The sequence below is a fragment of the Apteryx rowi genome, unplaced genomic scaffold, assembly GCF_003343035.1.
Source record: "Apteryx rowi isolate R43461 unplaced genomic scaffold, aptRow1 scaffold_2, whole genome shotgun sequence".
NCBI classification, from domain to species: domain Eukaryota; kingdom Metazoa; phylum Chordata; class Aves; order Apterygiformes; family Apterygidae; genus Apteryx; species Apteryx rowi.
The window spans coordinates 292,483-312,083 of NW_020448307.1; the positions used below are offsets into that span (position 1 = coordinate 292,483).

The 19,601-nt window shown below is 40.5% G+C and overlaps 1 protein-coding gene across 2 annotated transcripts in view; it reads left to right on the top strand.

The window, feature by feature from the left end:
• Positions 1-561: 561 nt before the first annotated feature.
• Positions 562-19,601, top strand: part of JAKMIP2 (janus kinase and microtubule interacting protein 2) — a 36,848-nt gene continuing 17,808 nt past the window's right edge. Inside the window, exons 1-12 of one of the 2 annotated variants that reach the window (XM_026063505.1) lie at positions 562-686; positions 4,717-5,214; positions 7,225-7,434; positions 8,331-8,429; positions 8,914-9,060; positions 10,762-10,902; positions 11,930-11,986; positions 13,954-14,073; positions 14,540-14,668; positions 15,678-15,761; positions 16,064-16,126; positions 17,744-17,842. In XM_026063505.1, the coding sequence (XP_025919290.1) occupies positions 612-686; positions 4,717-5,214; positions 7,225-7,434; positions 8,331-8,429; positions 8,914-9,060; positions 10,762-10,902; positions 11,930-11,986; positions 13,954-14,073; positions 14,540-14,668; positions 15,678-15,761; positions 16,064-16,126; positions 17,744-17,842 (1,722 nt within the window). In that variant the 5' untranslated portion in view covers positions 562-611. Of the gene's footprint in view, positions 687-3,414; positions 3,480-4,716; positions 5,215-7,224; positions 7,435-8,330; positions 8,430-8,913; positions 9,061-10,761; positions 10,903-11,929; positions 11,987-13,953; positions 14,074-14,539; positions 14,669-15,677; positions 15,762-16,063; positions 16,127-17,743; positions 17,843-19,601 lie in introns of those variants that run through there. The other variant, XM_026063504.1, reaches the window with a different exon arrangement.

Consider the following 19,601-nt stretch of genomic DNA (forward strand, 5'->3'; position numbering starts at 1 on the left):
TGGCAGTCCTTATTTGAAAGAATTAAACGCATGGACTCTCACTGATAAGAAACCATGTCAAAAAAAGGACGTAGCAAGGGCGAAAAGCCTGAGGCACTGATTGTTGCCCTACAAGCTGCCAATGAGGAACTCAGGACCAAGCTAACAGACATTCAAATTGAGCTGCATCAGGAGAAATCTAAGGTGAGTAAGGATTTGGTTTTAAATAACAGTAACTGCACTGAAGGAAAAAAAAACACATGGAAAAAACTGTATCACGGAAATCAATAAATGCAACACAACTCTTCTCCAGAGCAGTGATCTGATTCTTTCCCCAAATACAGCATTTTCATACTGTGGATGTTCTGTTGCTTCAGTGGAAAAGCCCTCTTTTTACAGAGGTACAAGTTCAAGAAGCATCTGGCCCTCAAAGGGAGCAGTATGTCTTTTGTAACGTCTTTGGCCATATTCCAGTTAGTGGGTTTCATCCTATCCACTCAAATTGTCTCTAACTATACTATTTTTTTTTAATTTCCAGTGTCTAGAAATTGTGTAGTGTTGCTGTTTTTTGAATGACTGCTTATTTCAGCAAGAGATGCCTTTATTTCAAAGTTGAGTGAAGTGATCCTTAAATGTATAGCATGACAGTCCATATGGACCCTTGTAATCCATCTGCAGTGCAGCCGAACTGTATTTTGTACATTAAGGTATGTATACATTGTTTAAAGCTTGCTCAGGTACCAATGGTCTGCCACAGTTACCATCTCTGATATCTAAAGTTAGTCTGAAGCCAGCTGGGTAACATGCACTCAGGGTATAGCCACACCCCTGTCTATAGCATAGACATGCCTGTAAAGGTTTGAGATGCCACCTGTATATTTTAGAAGCCTTTGGCACGACTTCGGGACTGCGGGCTGCAGCTTCAACTCTTCCCTACATCTTCTACCAAAGTCTTCATGCTCTTTTCTTGCATTTTCTATGCTAGGGGAGCCCTTATAAGGCACATAAGATCTCTCTATACTACTTCAGTCTCTTTAGCCAGTAAAAAGRCAATAGGCTGGGTGTTATCCAATATAAAATACTGGCTGTTTTTCACCTACTCTGCACATATCCTGCTCACCTTCCATTAAAATCCTTTCAAGTGGGATTCACTCCAAGTGAATTCTTATCAAGTGGACTGGAGACAATGCTACCTGAAGCCAAGCATCCCCAACCTGCTGCTGGGTGGCAGCCAAATTTTCAGAGGATGATGTCTATTAATATATTTTTCTCCAAGAGAATTATAGTTGAAGTCTGTCAATCTGGCTCTGATTCCTTCGCAAATAAGCATATACCCTGGGCAGGCAAACCCAGATTGCCTTGCTTCTAGCTTCCAAATCTCAATAGCCGCAAATCCTTCAGCCTCCAGGAGTTCTTTTTAAAAAAATTCTTTCTTTAGGGAAAGGCTTTCATGCCAATATGTCAAGGTTAATCATATTGGTAATCTCAGACAACCATCCACCAGTTCAGTATAATTGTAGAAGAAGCCAGGTGAAAGTAAGAATAGCCAGTTCTATGTTATCTGATTTTCTGATGATCTCTGGGGGCATTGTCCCCTCACCTACCAATGAGATTTATAGCCATTAATTTGCAACCTTTTAAACTAGACAGGATTTGCAAGCTGCAAGAAAACTGACACCATCATGCTTTCAAATTCATTCTGCATTCTTTTCTTTTACAGATGGCTGATTACAGCCTTGGAAAGCAAAAATGGTTTTTGATTCTTTTGTTTTCCCTGCAAGCTTTGACATTCGTGTCTTGCACACAGGCAGGATTTAGCTATTCTCTTAAAGAGTTATAGGCAGGCTGCCAGAAAACTGATGACCCAGGGAGTTTCCCTAATGCTTTTCTTTATATTCTGAGTCTTGCTGCTTTTGTTATCACTGCATCTATAGAATTCTGATATGGTAGTTGCCAATACAGATTTTTGTTACTAGTCATCGCTTCGAGGATGGCCCAAAATAACAGGAGTTACAAGAGTAGGAAAGTCTTGAAAACAAGAAAGGGTTATCTGAAATATATGTAAACATGTGGGAAGGAGATGAGCAGAACATGAACAAAATGATGAAATTGCTTGAGCTTCAGTAACTTCCAGGTGGCCTGTCCATGGATGCTCTCTGCCATTCTTGTGACCAAATGGGACTGAGTGCTGGCAGTACTCAAGGAATTGTCATTATGGAGTAACCAGGGGCTAAAAACTACAGCCTCTGGAAGTAGATCACACTTGTGAATTTTTCTGCAGTTTGGATACAGAGGAGCAGCCACCATGGCAAATTTTACTTTGGTCTAGAATTCAGATTTTAGGTGTTTCCCCTTTTCCGCTAGGCATAAGCCGGTTCAGACTGGACATTTTGATCCAACCTTACCTCTAAATTCAAGTTAAAAATAGGATGCCAAACGAGCCAATTACACACAACATTGTAAGGTGCTCTAAGAAAGCATTCATTCCACAAAAGGGCTCGAATAAATTGGATCTTTGGACGTTTCCTGTCTTTCCTAGCAGTAAGTTCACTCTTCCAAAGTAGAGGGTAGAAACCTCCTGAGGCATTATAGTCTTTTATTAAGCAGGCCTCTTGTCCATTTCTTCAAATGCAATTATCTTTTTTTCCACAAAGGCCTCATTCATCCTCCCTTTTCCCCCCCTTCATAATGGTACAGTGTCTACAAGATAGTCTAACATGACTAATGGCATTTCAATAGATAAAATAGTCAGTCTGGAAACTAACAGCCGTAAAAACCAGGTGTCCCAGAGCTCAGCTGGGTTTGTATTCGGGCTCTGGTTGGGTTTAGTCTTCATATCACACTGTTGTGGATACCCAAATTACTTTGTTGAAAGTTTGCATGTGTCTTTCAGTGTCATGCCAGAATAGAGCAGTTAAAATAATTGCACCTTGTTTTGCAGTACGTCAAACTTACTTTTTAATAAACAGGAAGAGATATGTTAATGAGAGAAAGAAGGCTTATTTTTAGTCATGAATATTCAAAGTCAAGGCTGGACCTAGAATGAAAAAGGAGTAAAGGCAAACCTAAAACCTGCCCAAAGGACAGTGGGGGCTAGGATTAGGCATGGTTTTCTTTTCAGAAGTGATTGGTGTAATAAGGGCAAGTTAATGTCTTGCACAAATCATATAACTATGCTTAAAACAGACTGCTCAGTAGACCCTGGCTGCAAAGTCTTCTTGTTGTATATGACATTTATTATTGCATATATCTGCTGTATCAATAGCCTCTAAAGTCCTTGAGACAAGTCAGTGCGAGTTGCAAGTGCAGACCACATTTAAAAAGCATGTATTTTTAATACTTTACTTTGAAAAGTTCTTGTGCATTCCAGAGCCTTATGGAGGAAGTTTTAAGACAATCTTCTACATTTGTTTTCCATGGAGCCCTCTGAGACAGATGCATCTCATTTTTGGAATCTGTTAATTATCGGAATGACTTTGGTGACTGAAACTGAAATAAAAGTATGCTTTCAAACTCTTCTTCCCCAGCTCCCCTTGAAGGCTTCTTTGGGGGAAGATATATTTGAAACTAGATGGGGATAGCATAAGAGAGGGAAAAAAAGACAGTCAATCAGCTCTGTACATATAGCTGATAGGACTCCTTACCCTCTCTAATTCCTATCCAGGTAATCAATGAGGCCTGCAGGCTAGACCACCAGTGTCTCTTAGAGGACTTTCAGATGACCTATTACTACTTTTATTCATACTGATTTTTCTTTTCCTTGCTTTTTCTGTTTGAATACGAAAGGTTTGCTCACTTTTATTCATTCTTTGTGGTCTTTATTTAAAAAGAAATTGGCAAGGGTATTCTTACAATCTTTGAAATCCCCCTTTTCTTTTTCACTGTAAATAATAAGCTTGCTGAATTTGCTTTGAACTGAAGCCTTTCCTTATCGGTTGTTTTCCTTTGATGTAGGTTTATACAGGTTTGTTACTGTGGGATCACTCAGGGGTATGAAGTTGTACCTAGAGTTATATTAGTGTAAGTTTACTGAAGATTGGTGAGTTGCTCTGTAACTTTGATTCCAAAGTTATGGACAAAGAACTTTAAAAACTGTTTTTGATGAAGAGTAGCAAAGGACATATTTTAAGAAAAGCTAGCAGTTCCATAAGTGTAATAACCAGTGAAGTGTGTTTTTCTGTAGATTTAAGTCTAAGAATTGACCACAAATGCTGGTTAAGGCTTTTACTTAGAGGTAAGAACATCTATAAAAGCCAGGATGTTTCCTGGACTTCCAGCCTTGCACCTTATGTCAGCTGGGATCATTTAGAGACACGCACTCTTCCTTTTCTAACTGACTGCCCACGTTCATGAAAGCTGTAGGARCCTAGCTATTTCTGAGCCCTCTAATTTTCTGTTAAATTCTACTGTAATTGGCTGGTGGGTTAAAAAGTTATTAGACAAATGCACACATATACACAGAATCTTATTTCCTAAGGAAATACTGAAAGTATGTGTGGTGTCACTGCATGAGGCAGGACACTGGGAGAAGACAGTGATGTTTTTGCTTGAGTAAAGACAGTGTAAAATTATGTTAATGCTCCAGCATTTGGCCCGTATTTTGTTGTAGTGAGGATGGGGGAGCATCTAGGGTCTGCAGCAGGGTCTTCCTCAATTTGACATGCCTGTGTTTCTGGGTGGGCTCATTTTGACAGCACTACGTTGGTGGCAGGTGACTTTCTTCTCATTTCAACCTAGGTTGCTAAACTTGAAAGAGAGAAGACTCAAGAAACTAAGCGGATCCGAGAAGTGGAGCAGCGCAAGCAGACCGTGCAGATCACAGAGCTCAAAGCCAAACTCCACGAGGAGAAAATGAAGGAGCTGCAGGCCGTGAGGGAGAACCTCATCAAACAGCATGAGCAGGAAATGACGCGGATGGTGAAAGTCCGAGACAGTGAAATCCAGCGCCTCAAGTCAGCGCTGTGTGCGCTGCGGGATGGGAGCAGTGATAAAGTAAGGACAGCRCTGACAATTGAGGCTCGTGAAGAGGCCAGAAAACAGTTTGACTCCGAGCGCCTTAAGCTTTTGCAGGAAATTACTGAACTGAAATCTGCCAAAAAGCAGGTAGATGAGGCCCTTAACAATATGATCCAAGCTGATAAAATCAAGGCGGGTGATCTTCGGAGTGAGCATCAGTCCCACCAGGAAGCCATCTCTAAGATCAAATGGGAGAGTGAAAGGGATATTCGTCGCCTGGTTAGTAACAGTTCACTGCATCAGAACAGTTCRTGTGTCTTCTTATGCTGTAGTCAGTTTGCCTCTTCTGCCTCTCAGTTTTTATGTACAAACAGAACTCAGCAATGTATCTCAGTTTGCAAAAATACTAAAAACTTCTCATTATCATTTCTCAGCAGGAGATAGATCAGAGTCAGTAAGCTAGAGCAACTGCCATGAGGGCTACTAAGACCTTTGAGTAAAAGAGTGATTTGTCTAGTCAAAAAGGAATTGGCTTGCTGAGGTGATAACACGTCTGCAGTGCATTGTGTTAGAAAAAGATAATGTTTGCATCTGCATTTGCAGCTTATTAGTTTCTCTAACCTTTATAATGGTATCCTAAGTACATTAAACGAGGGTGGGGGGGAGATATCTTTTGTTTTGATCTTGACATAGCCTTCAGTAATTACTGGAGAAAAATGAACAAAATAAGGCCCAAATCAGCAGAGGTGTAAGTGGCCATTGTTCCCTGACATCCAAGGAGCTGGGCCTACTTGCAGCTTTGGAAAGTTTGGCCTGGAAGCTGGAATTCGAGATTTGACAGTTGAGTAAAAGAATTGGTGATTTGAACACTGTCAAAAGTGAACATTTCAGTTTGAAGTCTGTGGACTGGAGATATATTCTTGCATGGCCAAAATGATAAATAACATAGCACAGACTGGTAGCAGTGGGTTCTTCATAGGTGCCTTCTGAATTTTGACCCTTGCTGTTACTTTGATCTACATTTGGAATTCTGCATAGCCATGAGGACTAACTACTTTTCTTTTTTCTTGTCTGAAATCCAGGGCCTATTTTCAGGGTTTTAATATAAAAAGGAAATACAGTGAAATTCAGATAACACTGTGCCATTTAGTAACATTAAGAGCAACTCAGGCTCTATGTATCTATTGAATGATATTTCATCTTAAACAACTGATGGAAAGGCTTTTATAATGCTATTTATACACATAAGAGCTGTGCACAAGGCCAGAATTATTTTTATCTGACTTGCACAAGTGGTTTACGCATCCATTGTGTGGCCATCAGAGTGGAGGAAATTATGTCAGAGTGACATTTGGCTGACAGAGACCAGAGTCTAGCCCCGCTCATTTGAAAAAAATACTTTTGGGAAGATTTCAGTAAACCCAGAAGGCTGCAAGATCATAAAGTATCTTTGGCAGCTTTAGGCAAAATTTAGCATAGGTAACATTTTTGTTTTGAGGAAATGATTTATATCTTTCCCAGATAAAAGTACTTTTATTTCCCAAACTGATTTGCAAATTCTGGTTCACTGACTTTTCTTGGTTCAATGACATTAGCTGCTTTGTACCAGTCTTCATGGTTGCAAGGCTTGTGTGTACTGATCTTATACAAGTTGTAATTAGCGATTTTCCTTCCTGTCATCACTCCTTAAAGTTGCTGTGAAATGAAATAAGAGGCACTTCTTTGTTGTTTTGGATAGTCCTGGGATATTAGGCAGAAATGAAGTAACAGTGAGATTAATAGCCTTCAGTTTTTCAGTCAGCCTTAAGAAAACCTGAGTTTGCACAGATTTTCTGTTTGTGAGAGGCGGGTCTACTAGCTCCATTTACAAGAGCAGGAGCTAGTCTAAACTTCTTTGTTTGGTCAGAGTTTATACTTAGTTTTCACAAGTATAAATAACTGACCAAAAGGCAATGTGAAAGCCTGAACTCTTCATCTGATTTTCAAAACTTTGGGTCTCATTCCGCTGTGTCCGTTGGGGTTACAAGAGCTGAGCAATTTACCAAATCATACCATGTTCAGTTCCTGGGCTTCAGTCACCGTCGGCTGATGAAACAGATGCAGTGATGGTGTATGGATATGGCTGAAATCTCAAAGTGTATTGTTTTATAACCATGGTGCAGTATGGTGTAGCAGAGATAAGTGCTGAACATGAGTATTAAGTAAATCACATCCTACTAGATTGGATGACGATGAAGTGCTATTACCTTTACACAGTAATATTGTTGCCCTGGTGTTTTTCTCATTCAGATGGACGAGATCAAGGCTAAAGACAGGATTATATTTTCCCTGGAGAAAGAACTGGAGACACAGACAGGCTATGTGCAGAAGCTGCAGCTGCAGAAGGAAGCTCTGGACGAGCAGCTCTTCTTGGTGAAGGAGGCAGAGTGTAACATGAGCAGTCCCAAGAGAGAGATCCCAGGAAGGGCCGGAGATGGTTCAGAGCACTGCAGCAGCCCTGTACGCAGGTTTTACGTTCGCTTGCAAAACAGAAACATRGCTGTGTTTCTCTTGCTAAATTATTTTCTTGGGTCCTGGGAAAATGTTCCCACTTTCTTATACACTACAGAGAAATTATATCCATAGGTTCTTCAGAAAAAAGTGCCAGTGGGACAAAGCTATGTAAGGCTGTTTCCTCAGTTGCTGTATTAACAAATATACAGCAATATATACAAATACATAACCAGGCCCCTTTGAAAGTATCATTCCATGAACACAACTCCCCAGATAGCCTGCATCCCCCGAAAGAAATGTACAGAATTGGGAGGACAAGCAAGAAGGGGCAGGGAGAAGGCTGGGGGCAATCAGGGAGCCTCTTAGGAGAATCTCTTCTTTCTTTGTCTTATTCCCTCGCATATACTGGCCTTGCCGTCAGTCACAAGGCATGCAACTCTCCAGTGATGGAGAGYTGTTGTGATGCTACCATGAATCAGGAATAAGAAGATAAATACAACTGATAAGAAAGGACTGTCCTTACTCTTCCCCTGACATATTGTTTTCAGAGTGGCTCAGAAAATAGAAGTGACATATAGGGAAAGGCAATAAAAATTAGAATCTTTTAGCTTTTTATTCCCCCCCCATCAGAAAAAATATAAACATCTGTTTGGCTGATTTTTACCTTTCTTAATAGTTGAAAATTTTAAATCTTAAAATATCCCCAAACAAGATACTTTCTTCCAAAAAATCATGTACTTTTGCCAAAATGCTCAATACTGTAAAAATCCAGAAATATCATTTGTTGATGATGACAACTTCAGATGACTGGTGTGTGGTTTGGGGAATTTTTGTTTCATTTTTTCCCAAACATGTATTCTGAAAAGAACCAGTAACTATGTTATATTGTTACCAATGAACAGGACTTGCGCAGAAACCAGAAGAGGATAGCAGAATTGAATGCCACCATCCGGAAGCTGGAAGACAGGAACACACTGCTCGTTGATGAACGAAATGAACTGGTGTGTGAGCTTTGCACTGTCAGACAGAGGAGGTTGGGAGCCTTAGGGAAGGCAAAAGGAAAAGGCTCCAAGGGTGATACAGTCAATGATGAATATGCCTTTTCCACCCGTCACGCTAGCARCTCAGGAGGCTGAGGATGGTTTTTCTCTCTAGAATTAGTCTTTTGTAGCAGCTTTGCAGCTGCCTGACTGTGCTTTTGGGTTGCTTTATCTCTACATCTCAGTTTTCCCATAGGTAACACCGTCTTTCAGAAACAGATATGCAGAGTTATGCTTTGAGATTTATTGGTGAAGTAAGTTTATAGAAGGACCAAGCATTACTATGATTGTTTTGCCAGTTCCATTTGCCACTCTCTTTGGCTTTTTACTGGGACAGTGGTCAACAGGGAAGGTAAAAAAAAATCCCCCCAAAACTTCTAACAAAGGAGGAAAAGTATCTTTTATTTGAATTACTTACAATTATTAATTGCTGTCATCAATCCAGTTGAAGCGTGTCCGAGAAGCTGAAAAACAATGTAAACCTCTCCTGGAAAAGAACAAGTGCCTCACGAAGAGAAATGATGAGCTGATGCAGTCTTTGCAGCGCATGGAAGATAAGCTCAAAGCAGTCACTAAAGAAAATATAGAAATGGTTGGTATTGAAGAGCAAAGTGAAGATGACTGCATGATGTATGTCTGTGTTGGTGGGTATGTCTGCACAGTGTATGCATGTAAATACATAAAGAAAGTGTGTATATGTTTATAGTGTGTGTACTATTGATAAGATATAGCAATACTTAGGCCTTTATATAGTAAGATCTATATATTGTATTGCTGTGTATTATGCATACCCGTGCAATATATTTAAGTGAATGCATAACCATAGTCTTTAATACTGTCCCAAAAATTAGATTTGTGAGTCTCAATTATAAAAATTGTTGTGTCACTGGGTCACATCCTACTGTGCAATTTTGCATCTGGAACTCAAAAACGAAGCTGTTAAGGGCTATGTTTTCAGCCAGCCTGATGTACATCCTTGAATGTACATGGTTTTGGTATGGCTGACGATGGCAGAATAAGGTTCTGGTCTGCCACTGAGCACATACAGTCTTCCCATAAAACACAAGCATGGTAGATGGATATTGGAGAGTGAGAAAGGTGGCGTGGTGGCTGAGGTTATAAATTTCTCATAACAGTGCTATGTGAAATGGAGTTAGAGCAGTTCTGTCTGTAGATGCTTCAAAAGGAATTGTTCTGAGTATCAGTCAGAATGTAGTCCCTGCATGTGCACAATGTTGCCTTGGCATTAATAAAAAAAAAGGAGATGGAAGTCCCGAGTTGCCCGATATAAGCTGGCAGGTGCTGAGAAGACTTCCCCTGCTAAGTGTGTTTGTGTGTTATGTTTCTGGCTCCAAGAGCCACCGTTGTCTTGAGCAGGCTGACTGTTTTGCAATGTGGATGCAGCTCTCCTGCTGATTAGATTGAGACTATCAGATTCACTTTGTTGTCATATGGAAGAAAGGCTTTAGTATTACATGGTTAATCAACTTTAATACTCTGCAAYTTACACATGCCCAGAAGACAGATAAATTTATCACAGATGTCACAAATCACAATTCTTTTTCCACAGCTGTAGCAATACAGATCACAAGCCACTGGGCTCTCCCCCAGCAAATGGGAGACACTTTAAAGTCTCTGTGCATTAGACGTGAGCGGGCAGCACCACCAGTGCATGTGCACRCACAGCAAGTTCTAACTTAACTCCCTGACGTTTACGCTTTACTGTAGAGATGCCCAGATGATGGCTGTTAGCGAGCTGTGGGTGGCTGCACTACCTCCTGTGGGCTGTAGCCATCTCCACTTCCTCTGCCTAGGACTGGATGCATGTCATTCACATGACTGAAACATGTGCCTTTCCTCACTACGTGAGGCCGTATGATGGGTATGAGCAAGTGCATGGGGTCACAGGCGTGGATACTGCTTGCATACCCTCTTACATGACTGGACATGTGGRCATACAAGCATGTGCTCCACATGGTGGATGTCTAGGTACATTGTGAAGGAAGAGCTGTGTTATATCACCTTTAAGGGCTGCTGTAGAGGCTATACTGCCACACCATAAATAAAAAAAAGCATTGTTATTCTGCTTGAAGAACTAGGCCTTGCTGTGCTGCTTTTTTATTAAGAAGTGCTAGTAGGTATTAATAAAGTTATAGAAATTTTGTAGCTGAAGCATATTTAAAGGACTACACAGCTTAAATGAAAAATAATGCCTGATTTCTAATTGAAAGGTTGTCTCTTTTTTTAGTAATTGCTGGATCTTATTTTATCTGTTTCTTTCTTCTTATCACAGAGAGAAAAAATGACATCACATCCTCCACTAAAGAAATTAAAATCTCTCAATGACCTGGATCAGGCTAATGAGGAACAAGAAACGGAGTTTTTAAAGCTTCAGGTTATAGAACAACAGAACATAATTGACGAGTTAACAAGGGTATGTCCAGAGCACCAGGAATTATGACCAGTTCCTGTGTACAGTTCACCTCTGTTAGTATTTCTTTTTATAAACAGAGGTCTGAGGGTTAATATCTTACCTCACTTTTAACACCTACAAATTTTTAGATGTAGAAGCATATGGATGCTGCTTGTATGATTTCATAAATGTGTTTAATTAATAAGTTTCTAATGGGGGCAGCAGCCCTACAGCCCTAAGGCATAACTCTTGTTGTGTATAAATTAAGCTGTCTTTAAATTCCCTGGGTCAGCTCTAGAAATGAACACAGACCAAGAACTGTGGAGCTCGGGAAGATACTTATGTTTTCAGAAGACATGGCTGTGCCAAGCTGTTTTACCATTATAACTACACTACCATTAGAAAGTCCCCTCGTAAAGAGAGATGCAGGACACAGTGCAATATCCTTCATGTGCTGCAACAGAGCATGCTGCTAGATAATGGTTCCCTAGTATTTCAGTCATAGCATTTAATACTAACCATCCCCTTTTCAGCTGAATTTGCATTTTGGTATTGAGGGGAAGGAAAAGGAGACTCCAAAACAGGTCATTGCCTCTTCTAAGACATCATTTCTAGGAGTCGTGAAACCATCACTAATATCATTTAGTGACTTGGAGACAGAAGCAGGATCACCTCTGCATGGAAGGCAAACTGTGTGCCTCAGATACAATGCCCAAACCAGTTCCCTGTAACAGGCCTCCCCGTGAATTTAACAAGAAATTGATCAGCTCCTGTTGTTTGACAGCCTGTCAGGGCAACTGTACAACTGGAGTTTCTTTTCAGATATCCCTTCTTCCCTTCTTCAGAAGGTTTTCAACTGATGCAGATACACATGTGTGAACAAGTCCTCCCTTCCACCTGGAGTCAGCTTTCTGTTTGAACATACAAACAAAAAGTCAGTGGAAGCCCAGTGACTGACTTCATCTCTAGATCTGGCTTTCTATGGCTGCACAGCAAAGAAGAGAAACACGAACTTTAACTCCAGTAACTTTTTAATCTTATTTTTCAGGATAGGGAAAAACTCATTCGTCGCAGAAAGCATAAAAGGAGTTCAAAGCCAATTAAGGTAAGAAGAAAAAGACTTTTCAGCTTGTAAAAATGCCAGTAGGCTTTGCAGGAAAACGCACTTTAACGTTCTAATTAAAGAGATTGTTGTGGATTATAACAAGCTTCTTTAGTGATGGAGTTTATAAACGGGTTAGTTTCTTCAGGAAAACTTTTTAGGTCCTCCTGGAGATCCGGTTAAGGATGCATAACTATTTTATTTTCAGCAAAATGGGGCTTTTTTTCCCCCTCTCTGAAAAAGTTATAATCTTTGTTCAATCTGTTTTGTGTAAATATTGGTCTTGAGGCCTATTACGCTGAGGTGTATTTACATTCCCAGAGACCTTCCTATCTGTCTTTTGCTATCTGATTTTCATAGCACATCTGGGCCAATCCTGCAATTCATACTAAAGCAAAATTCTTATGTATCTTTTTTCTGCAAGTAGAAGTTTCTGCCTGAAAACTTGAGTGCCATTCCCTTTGGCTCAGTTTCACAGGCCTTCAGCTGCCTCTTATATTATCCTGAACTTAGATCTAGTCCAGTCCCTGGTATAATTTAGAACAATTTTAGAGCTGAGTAGTGAACAGTGATTCAAATAGCTCTTTTATCAGTTGGATTTAGGGAATGATTTTGCAACAGCCAGATCTCATCTCCAGAGAGCGGTGAGACTGTGTASGAAACAGAGCTTGGTTGTTCTTTGTCCTGTGAGGACATCTCTTGGTAGGTCAGCCATGTTCCATGAAAGTAATGCAGTGCTATCTTAAACACAGAGAAGTTAGGACCTAGTAAGTCCTAAGTAAGTCCTTGGTAAGTCCTAGATGTATCCTCACATTGTTTCTATATGGGTTTTGAAGCAATACACAGCAGACAGAACTGGGAGCCAAGGAATAAAGAATATTTCCATTGTTTAACTTTATTTCTAAGCCAGAAATTGTACCAGTAGGGAAGATATGGCTATTATCTTCACTTGGAAAAATAATGACCAAAAAAAGATAATAAATCCAAAAGTTTCTTGGCAACTTTGGTGAATGTTTTTGCATGATTCAGATTCCAGGTTTAGAAGGTTGTAATCTGACAGCAGTGGAAGTGAAAAACGTTGCTGTAGGCACTGGTGTTCTGCTGATTAATTTTTCTGAGCTGAGGATATGGCTCAGTCTAAAACTTGGAAAATGTAATGGGAGTAGCAGTATGCTAAGGAAAAGTCTCTGCCCTTGCATGAAGGCAGGAGAACAGTTTGTTAACCCCAAAACTGTTCAGAAGATATCTGTCAACATGTAGAAGGATCTTCAAAGGTAATGTCCTAAAGGACTAGAGTAAGTTGGAGAACAGAGAACCTCATTCTTCTCTCATGGACATTGCTGATATTGCTGAATATCTCAGCACTTCTCTCCCTAAAACTGCTGTTACTTGGCATAAGTCAGTAAAAGCTATGGTAGCACAAAGCTGGTACAAAGGAATGGAGACTTGTATCTCGCACATCTTCTCAGTACTATATTAACTGCCACATGTTGAGACTGCTCACACTACAGTTTGGTTGCATGTCTGACACCTCATTATCTCCAATCTAAATAATTGAATTAACCCATCAGATGAAAACTGTGAGTCATGTCCTATAAAGATGGAGCTGCTTGACCTGCAGTCTTTGGTTTCAGGGTACAGATYTGAGCACTTAATACTTGACATATGAATAATTATGCAGACAAACTGATCAGTGAGAATTTAAGATGCACTGCCTACAGCGTTACTTCTGTTTTCCCTCAGTACCAGATCTAGTCTTCGATGTCATTTCTTTTTGGTTTGGTTGGAGATGATATTTGCAGAGGCAGATCATAGCTATTCTTTCATATCTTTCCTTTTTCTTTTTTTTTTCTTTTTTTTCTTTAGTACATAACAATGCAATTTTGAAGCTGACTAACTTTTTCCCCCATCAGAAACCATACTGTCTGTTTCCAAGGAGATTCAGAAATCGCATGTTTTTCCTTCTTTAGAGACATGTGGTGGATACAGTTTTTGGGTATGATGATGATTCCATGGACTCTGAAACATCCTCCATGGCCTCATATAGAACAGACAGAACACCAGCAACGCCAGATGATGATTTGGATGAGGTAAGATCTGACTCTTCCACACGTAGAGCCAAGTTTTCAAGAGACTTTGACTTCCAAATCGAGTGGCCAGGCTCTCAAAGACATTCAGGTTTTACTGGTGCATACTGAGTGATGTTTTTCTGTAAGTTTGGCCTCAGTTTTGATTACTGATATACTAAAATGCTAGCTGGGAGATTCTTTCAAAATTTAGTCCCTAGAGCCTACCACTATGACTTTGTTGCAATTCGAGATGATTTTTTCCTCTCCCCCTCAAGAAAATAAAATTGTCACACTTCTTTTAGCTTGAAGACATATAAACCCACTATAAATCTCATATTCTTCTTACTTCATGTTACAGCAATCTCATTTAAAAAGCTGTTTTGAATCAAGACCTGTAAACCAACTACTGTTTTTAACAAATCACATTTGCATTCCTTGGCAATGCTCTGATGTCTGGTGCTTAGACATGTCCTTTCTGTTCCCCCAGAGCTTAGCAGCTGAAGAATCAGAGCTGCGGTTTCGACAGCTGACAAAGGAGTACCAGGCCCTGCAGAGAGCTTATGCACTACTGCAGGAGCAGACAGGAGGCATTATAGATGCTGAAAGAGAAGCCAAGGTCAGTATTTGTTCATGGTGGGAAAAAGGATTTTTTTTTGTTGCTACTAGTATATACAGACACCTGAAAGTGACGTAAAAGGAAATGGAGTTAAATATCCATACAACAGAGAGACATCTATTTCACTCATTTGCTGAGCACATTTAAAGAGACTGATGATTAAGGAKGGACACAGTCACTCAACTTAAAAGGTGTTGTCCTCCAGCTGAACCTGAAAACTCTGCATTTAAGCAAGCATGCTAAAGCATGCAATTCTGCCATTTGGCACAGAATCACAAGGGATTTCCTGTCTTTTGCTCAGGGATACAGGGGTTTGTAAACGTAAATGAAGTCTGGGCTTTCACAAAGACACGCATTGCATCATGTTTAGAAGTTCTCACCTGAATGTTTCTGACAGAGTCGTGAAAACTAAAATCAAATTTGGGCATGATGCAGATTACAGCAAGCCTTCCAAGGCGAAAAATATTGTCCCTTTAATCACAGAATCATTCAGGCTGGGAGAGACCTTAGGTGACTCTAGWCCAACCTCCTGCTCAAAGCAGGAGTCATCTATGAGATCATAGTGGGTTGCTCAGCACTTTGTCCAGTCAGTTCTTGAAAACCTCCAAGGCAGATATGAGTGCTTCTTTCTACTACCCTTTGCCTGTCTCATCTGCTCAGCACATTTTCTTCAATGCAGGGTCTGCCTCTTGCTAGGTTCTTTGAGCAGAGCCTATTACACTGGATATCTGAGCTTGGGTTTTGCTACTCTAATGCAACACATAGTAATAATAAACTTGGCGGGGTGTGTGTGTGCGCGCATGTGCGTGCTGATTTTCCATTCTGTCCCCTTGTGTCATCTTTATGCCAGTCTGTGAAGCAGCATAAAATATCACTGAGCCAGAATCTTCATACTGGTTACTCACTCAGTGGAAATGTTCACCAGACTCTTTGCTGTGTTTGGTTTCCTTTGTGTATCAGCTGTATTTCTCTTTTTGTTACTGTTTTATGCTGTGCCTGACTTCAATAGGCTCAGGAGCAGCTCCAAGCTGAAGTCCAGAGATATAAAGCCAAAATAGAAGATCTGGAGAAAACTTTGGCACAGAAGGGACAGGTAAGCACTTCTTGTGTATTTTCTTTTGCTATATTGGGTTTTACCTGCTCTGCTCACAATATCCCTAGCACAATTTCAGTACAGACTTTCACAGGATCCAGTGTCACTCTTGAGTAAATAGGTGGGTCTAATGAGTTCAGAAGCCTTGCTACAATTCAGTTGATTAATACATTGTTTTTCTGTAATCCATAGTTTGTTGCTGTAGGATTTTAAAGCCTGTATATTGCAGCTCCATTTTTCAATAAACATACCAAATCTCATGGAGTTTGATTATTCTGTAACAGTAYTGCTTCATCCAACAGGACTCACACTGGGTGGAAGACAAACAGCTTTTCATTAAGAGGAATCAAGAGCTTTTAGACAAGGTACATTCAAAACTTTTGGGTGTTCACTTTGAAGGGTAGTCTGGATCATGCAATACACTTTTTGAACATGCGGTCTGGTGCTTCTAGATGTTGTATGAGGACAGAACCATATAGATGGATATGGATATGGATAGGATAACACATAGATAGACAAGTCCTCTCTAGCTCTGGCTTAGGCACTGCTGTTGCTAGCACTTACTAGGCTGATTTACCTAGCTCTGTGGATAAACTCGCATCCTGACAGGTGGAAGCTCTGCTGCAGCATTCTGTCTTCAGGGTGCAGACAGTTGCCTTCATGTAACGTTACACTGAAGTCTCTGCTGTTGCTGCCTGGTCAGGACATTTTGATCTCTACTTCTGGGTGTGAAACAGCAGTAGGTAAATGCAGTCACCCTGTAGTACCAGAACTCTTTCATGCTCCCAGACTACGTACATTCTGTGTATTTTTAAGGGCTTATGTCATCTGTAGCTCCAGTGAAACTTAACCTCCTCAGTCGCTTGATGCATTTGGGAACATCACCTCTCTCTATATAGATGAGTGTGTATATGTGTGTGTATATATATATTTTAAACATGGAAAATAGGACTAGGAAGGACCTCAGCCTTGCTGGCATATCACCAACAGTGGCCATACATACTACTGCCATCAGCAATAGAGACCATAAGACCCATCACTCAGTATCTTTCCTTCTTTCACCTACACAAGCAAGATTTCTTAGCCTGTGTTTCTCTTCTTTCATAAAAACACCATGTAAGCCTCCAGCCCTGTGCTGTGCTTCCCCACCCAGAAAAACTGCAATTCCAGCTCTATTTCCTCACCCATGGGTGGCTCATTTGACCTCAGTCTTACTGTGCTCCCTACCTCTGCTTGTCTGGGCCATTCTCAGAAAACCTGATTGCAAAATACAGGTCCTGGCACTAGCTGGAGACTTGCAGAAGACAGCAGGCAGAGGAGCTAGTGATGGAGTTGTCCACAGCAAGCAAGGTGGTCAATTGACTGATGGCTGATGGCACCTCTATCTGCTAATCAACAGAACTACTTGCTGTGCAGTTCATGTGAATGCTCACCCAGAGCTGGATGGCTGCTTGCCATTACTGCCTCCACAGAGACAGCAACAGAAACGGCTGTCCCCACATCCCAGTGGCAGTTCATGTGCTGCGCACTGGGAATTTCTGATCTAGCCCAAGCCCTTCTCCAGGGCAGCACCAGCTGTTTCTGTGTCTGAATAAACACCCTGTTCACAGGGTCCTTCAACAATAAAGTCTCCACAACCCCTCCCCAGACAAACTATTCCAGTGCTTTACCGTGAGAACAGTGTCTAATAGCTAACGTAGACTAACCTAATAGTTAATTTGACACTTTTGTAAAGTGCTAACGCTCACTAGGATTGGATTCCTTTGGGAAAACCTTCAGCCAAAGCATTTTATGAAGTTTAGCAAGTTGATGAGCAGAAGGCTACCTGTAAACTAAAGACTCATTGAGGTAACACAGCAAGTATTGAATCATGTCTGAAGTTTGGATTTTGCACTGCCTATGCTCCCTGAACTGCTACTTGCTAAATATTCAATGTTTCTTATAACAGTCACACAGATCATGAATTTACGTATTTCTATTAGATAGAGAAACTGGAAGCAGAAAACCACCGTTTGCAACAGGAGCTGCAGGATGCCCGAGACCAGAATGAGCTGCTGGAGTTCCGCAACCTTGAGCTGGAGGTGACAGACAAGCTCCTTACAGTAGAGTTGGGAGCAGGTTGAAATAGTGCACTTGTATGGGACACCAACTTTAATGAAGTGTTTGCATYTGCATTTTAGTGATATAACAGACAAACAAATCAGGCCTGGTATATTTAATTAGAGATGGGCTGTAGAAGTATGTCAGCTCTAGTATCCTGGAAATAGTAAGCTCTGTACTTGACTGGTTCACCTCTCACTGAGCCAGGTGCCCAGTTTGCATAGTTCAGCTTAGCTGATTAACTTCAGTGTGGCTCTGCTAGTTTACCACAGCTGTGGATATGTTTTTTCTAATATTTGGAAGCAATCTGTTGTCATCATGCTTTCGTTTTATTGCTGGCCTGGAGTAAAGATGCCCGGTGCTGGCCAGGATCTGTTAAAATTAACGGAAATTAATTAAATTAACCAAATAAGCAAGGCTTATACCCTATCTTCATGTACCTTGCTCAAGGCTGAATCTTGGTTCACAGCTCAGATCTCAGAGAGATCTCCTCTCCCTGCTGGGGGAAACTCTGCTGACCCTGGGTGCCCTGCTGGCACACTTTCAGGACTACAGCAGTTTCTACCTCAGTTTCCTGCCCCTAAAGTGAGGATAGGAGATGTTTTATACAGATGAATGGAGTCTTACTCCTATAGTCTTTAACATTATTATTGGCAACATTAGTATGTGTCAAAACCAACAGTGCATGTCTGTGTTTCTAAAATACTTGGCCTGGAAATGTCCTAATTTTTTTCTGGAGGTTTTAGGTGCTACCACAATACAAATAACAAATAACAACAGCCACAGAGACTGCGGGCAGATGTTCAGACTATCTGCCTGCTTCCAAGCACTATCACTTTCACAGGATTTCAGACAAGTTTTCTGTTGAGGAGCTTCCTCATGACCTGAACACAAACTAACAAAGTTACCTCAGGTGATTTTGGAGATTCCGTAAGGAGCTTCAGCAGCTTAGATTTGATTCTGTATGTGTCAAGAGGAGGAGAATATCAGACTTGGATTTTCCTCTCTTTAGATGGTTTCTCTTTAGTTATGAATTCTTGTTATGAGTCCCAACCAAGAAGACCTTCCATCTGATCTGTTCTCTAGCATAAGCTATTTTATTTTTCAGTTGCACTTTTCAGTTGCTGTCTAAGGCTTTATGCACTTGCCATTCAGAGTGTGTAACACAGAGCTTTTTCTAGCTCTCGTGAATCAGAGTTGTGACAGATTTGTCCCATATTTACCACCTTTCCCACAGTTTTAGCTGACAGCTGCGTTTCTGTTTGGTTTGGAACTGAACTTATAAATTCACTTAAATATTTGTAAACCAAAATACATTTAAAAGTGAAATTTGTTCTTCACTTCTGTGCTTGCCTGAATATTTGAAAGGGATGAGAAATAACATCTTCCAAAATATTTTTTTTATTCTTGCCATTGATCCCTTAAAGCTGGACAAATATTTGTAGGTTTTATCCAGTGAAGGTGTATAAAGATAGCAAATCTGATCAACTTTATTTATTTTTTGAATTTATTACTTTCCACAGATGTTAGAACATATGACTTACCAGGATGATCAAATATGTAAGTCTGAGTATCCTAGCAGTCTTAAGTCACATACCTGTTTCTAAAGGGAGTATTTGCAACAATATATAGGTGTTCAACACTTTATTAGGGAAATCACTTTAAATGACATGTAAGTCTTAAACAGATGACAGGCTTCCCACAGACAATTTGCAAATAGACATCATCCATCAAATAAAC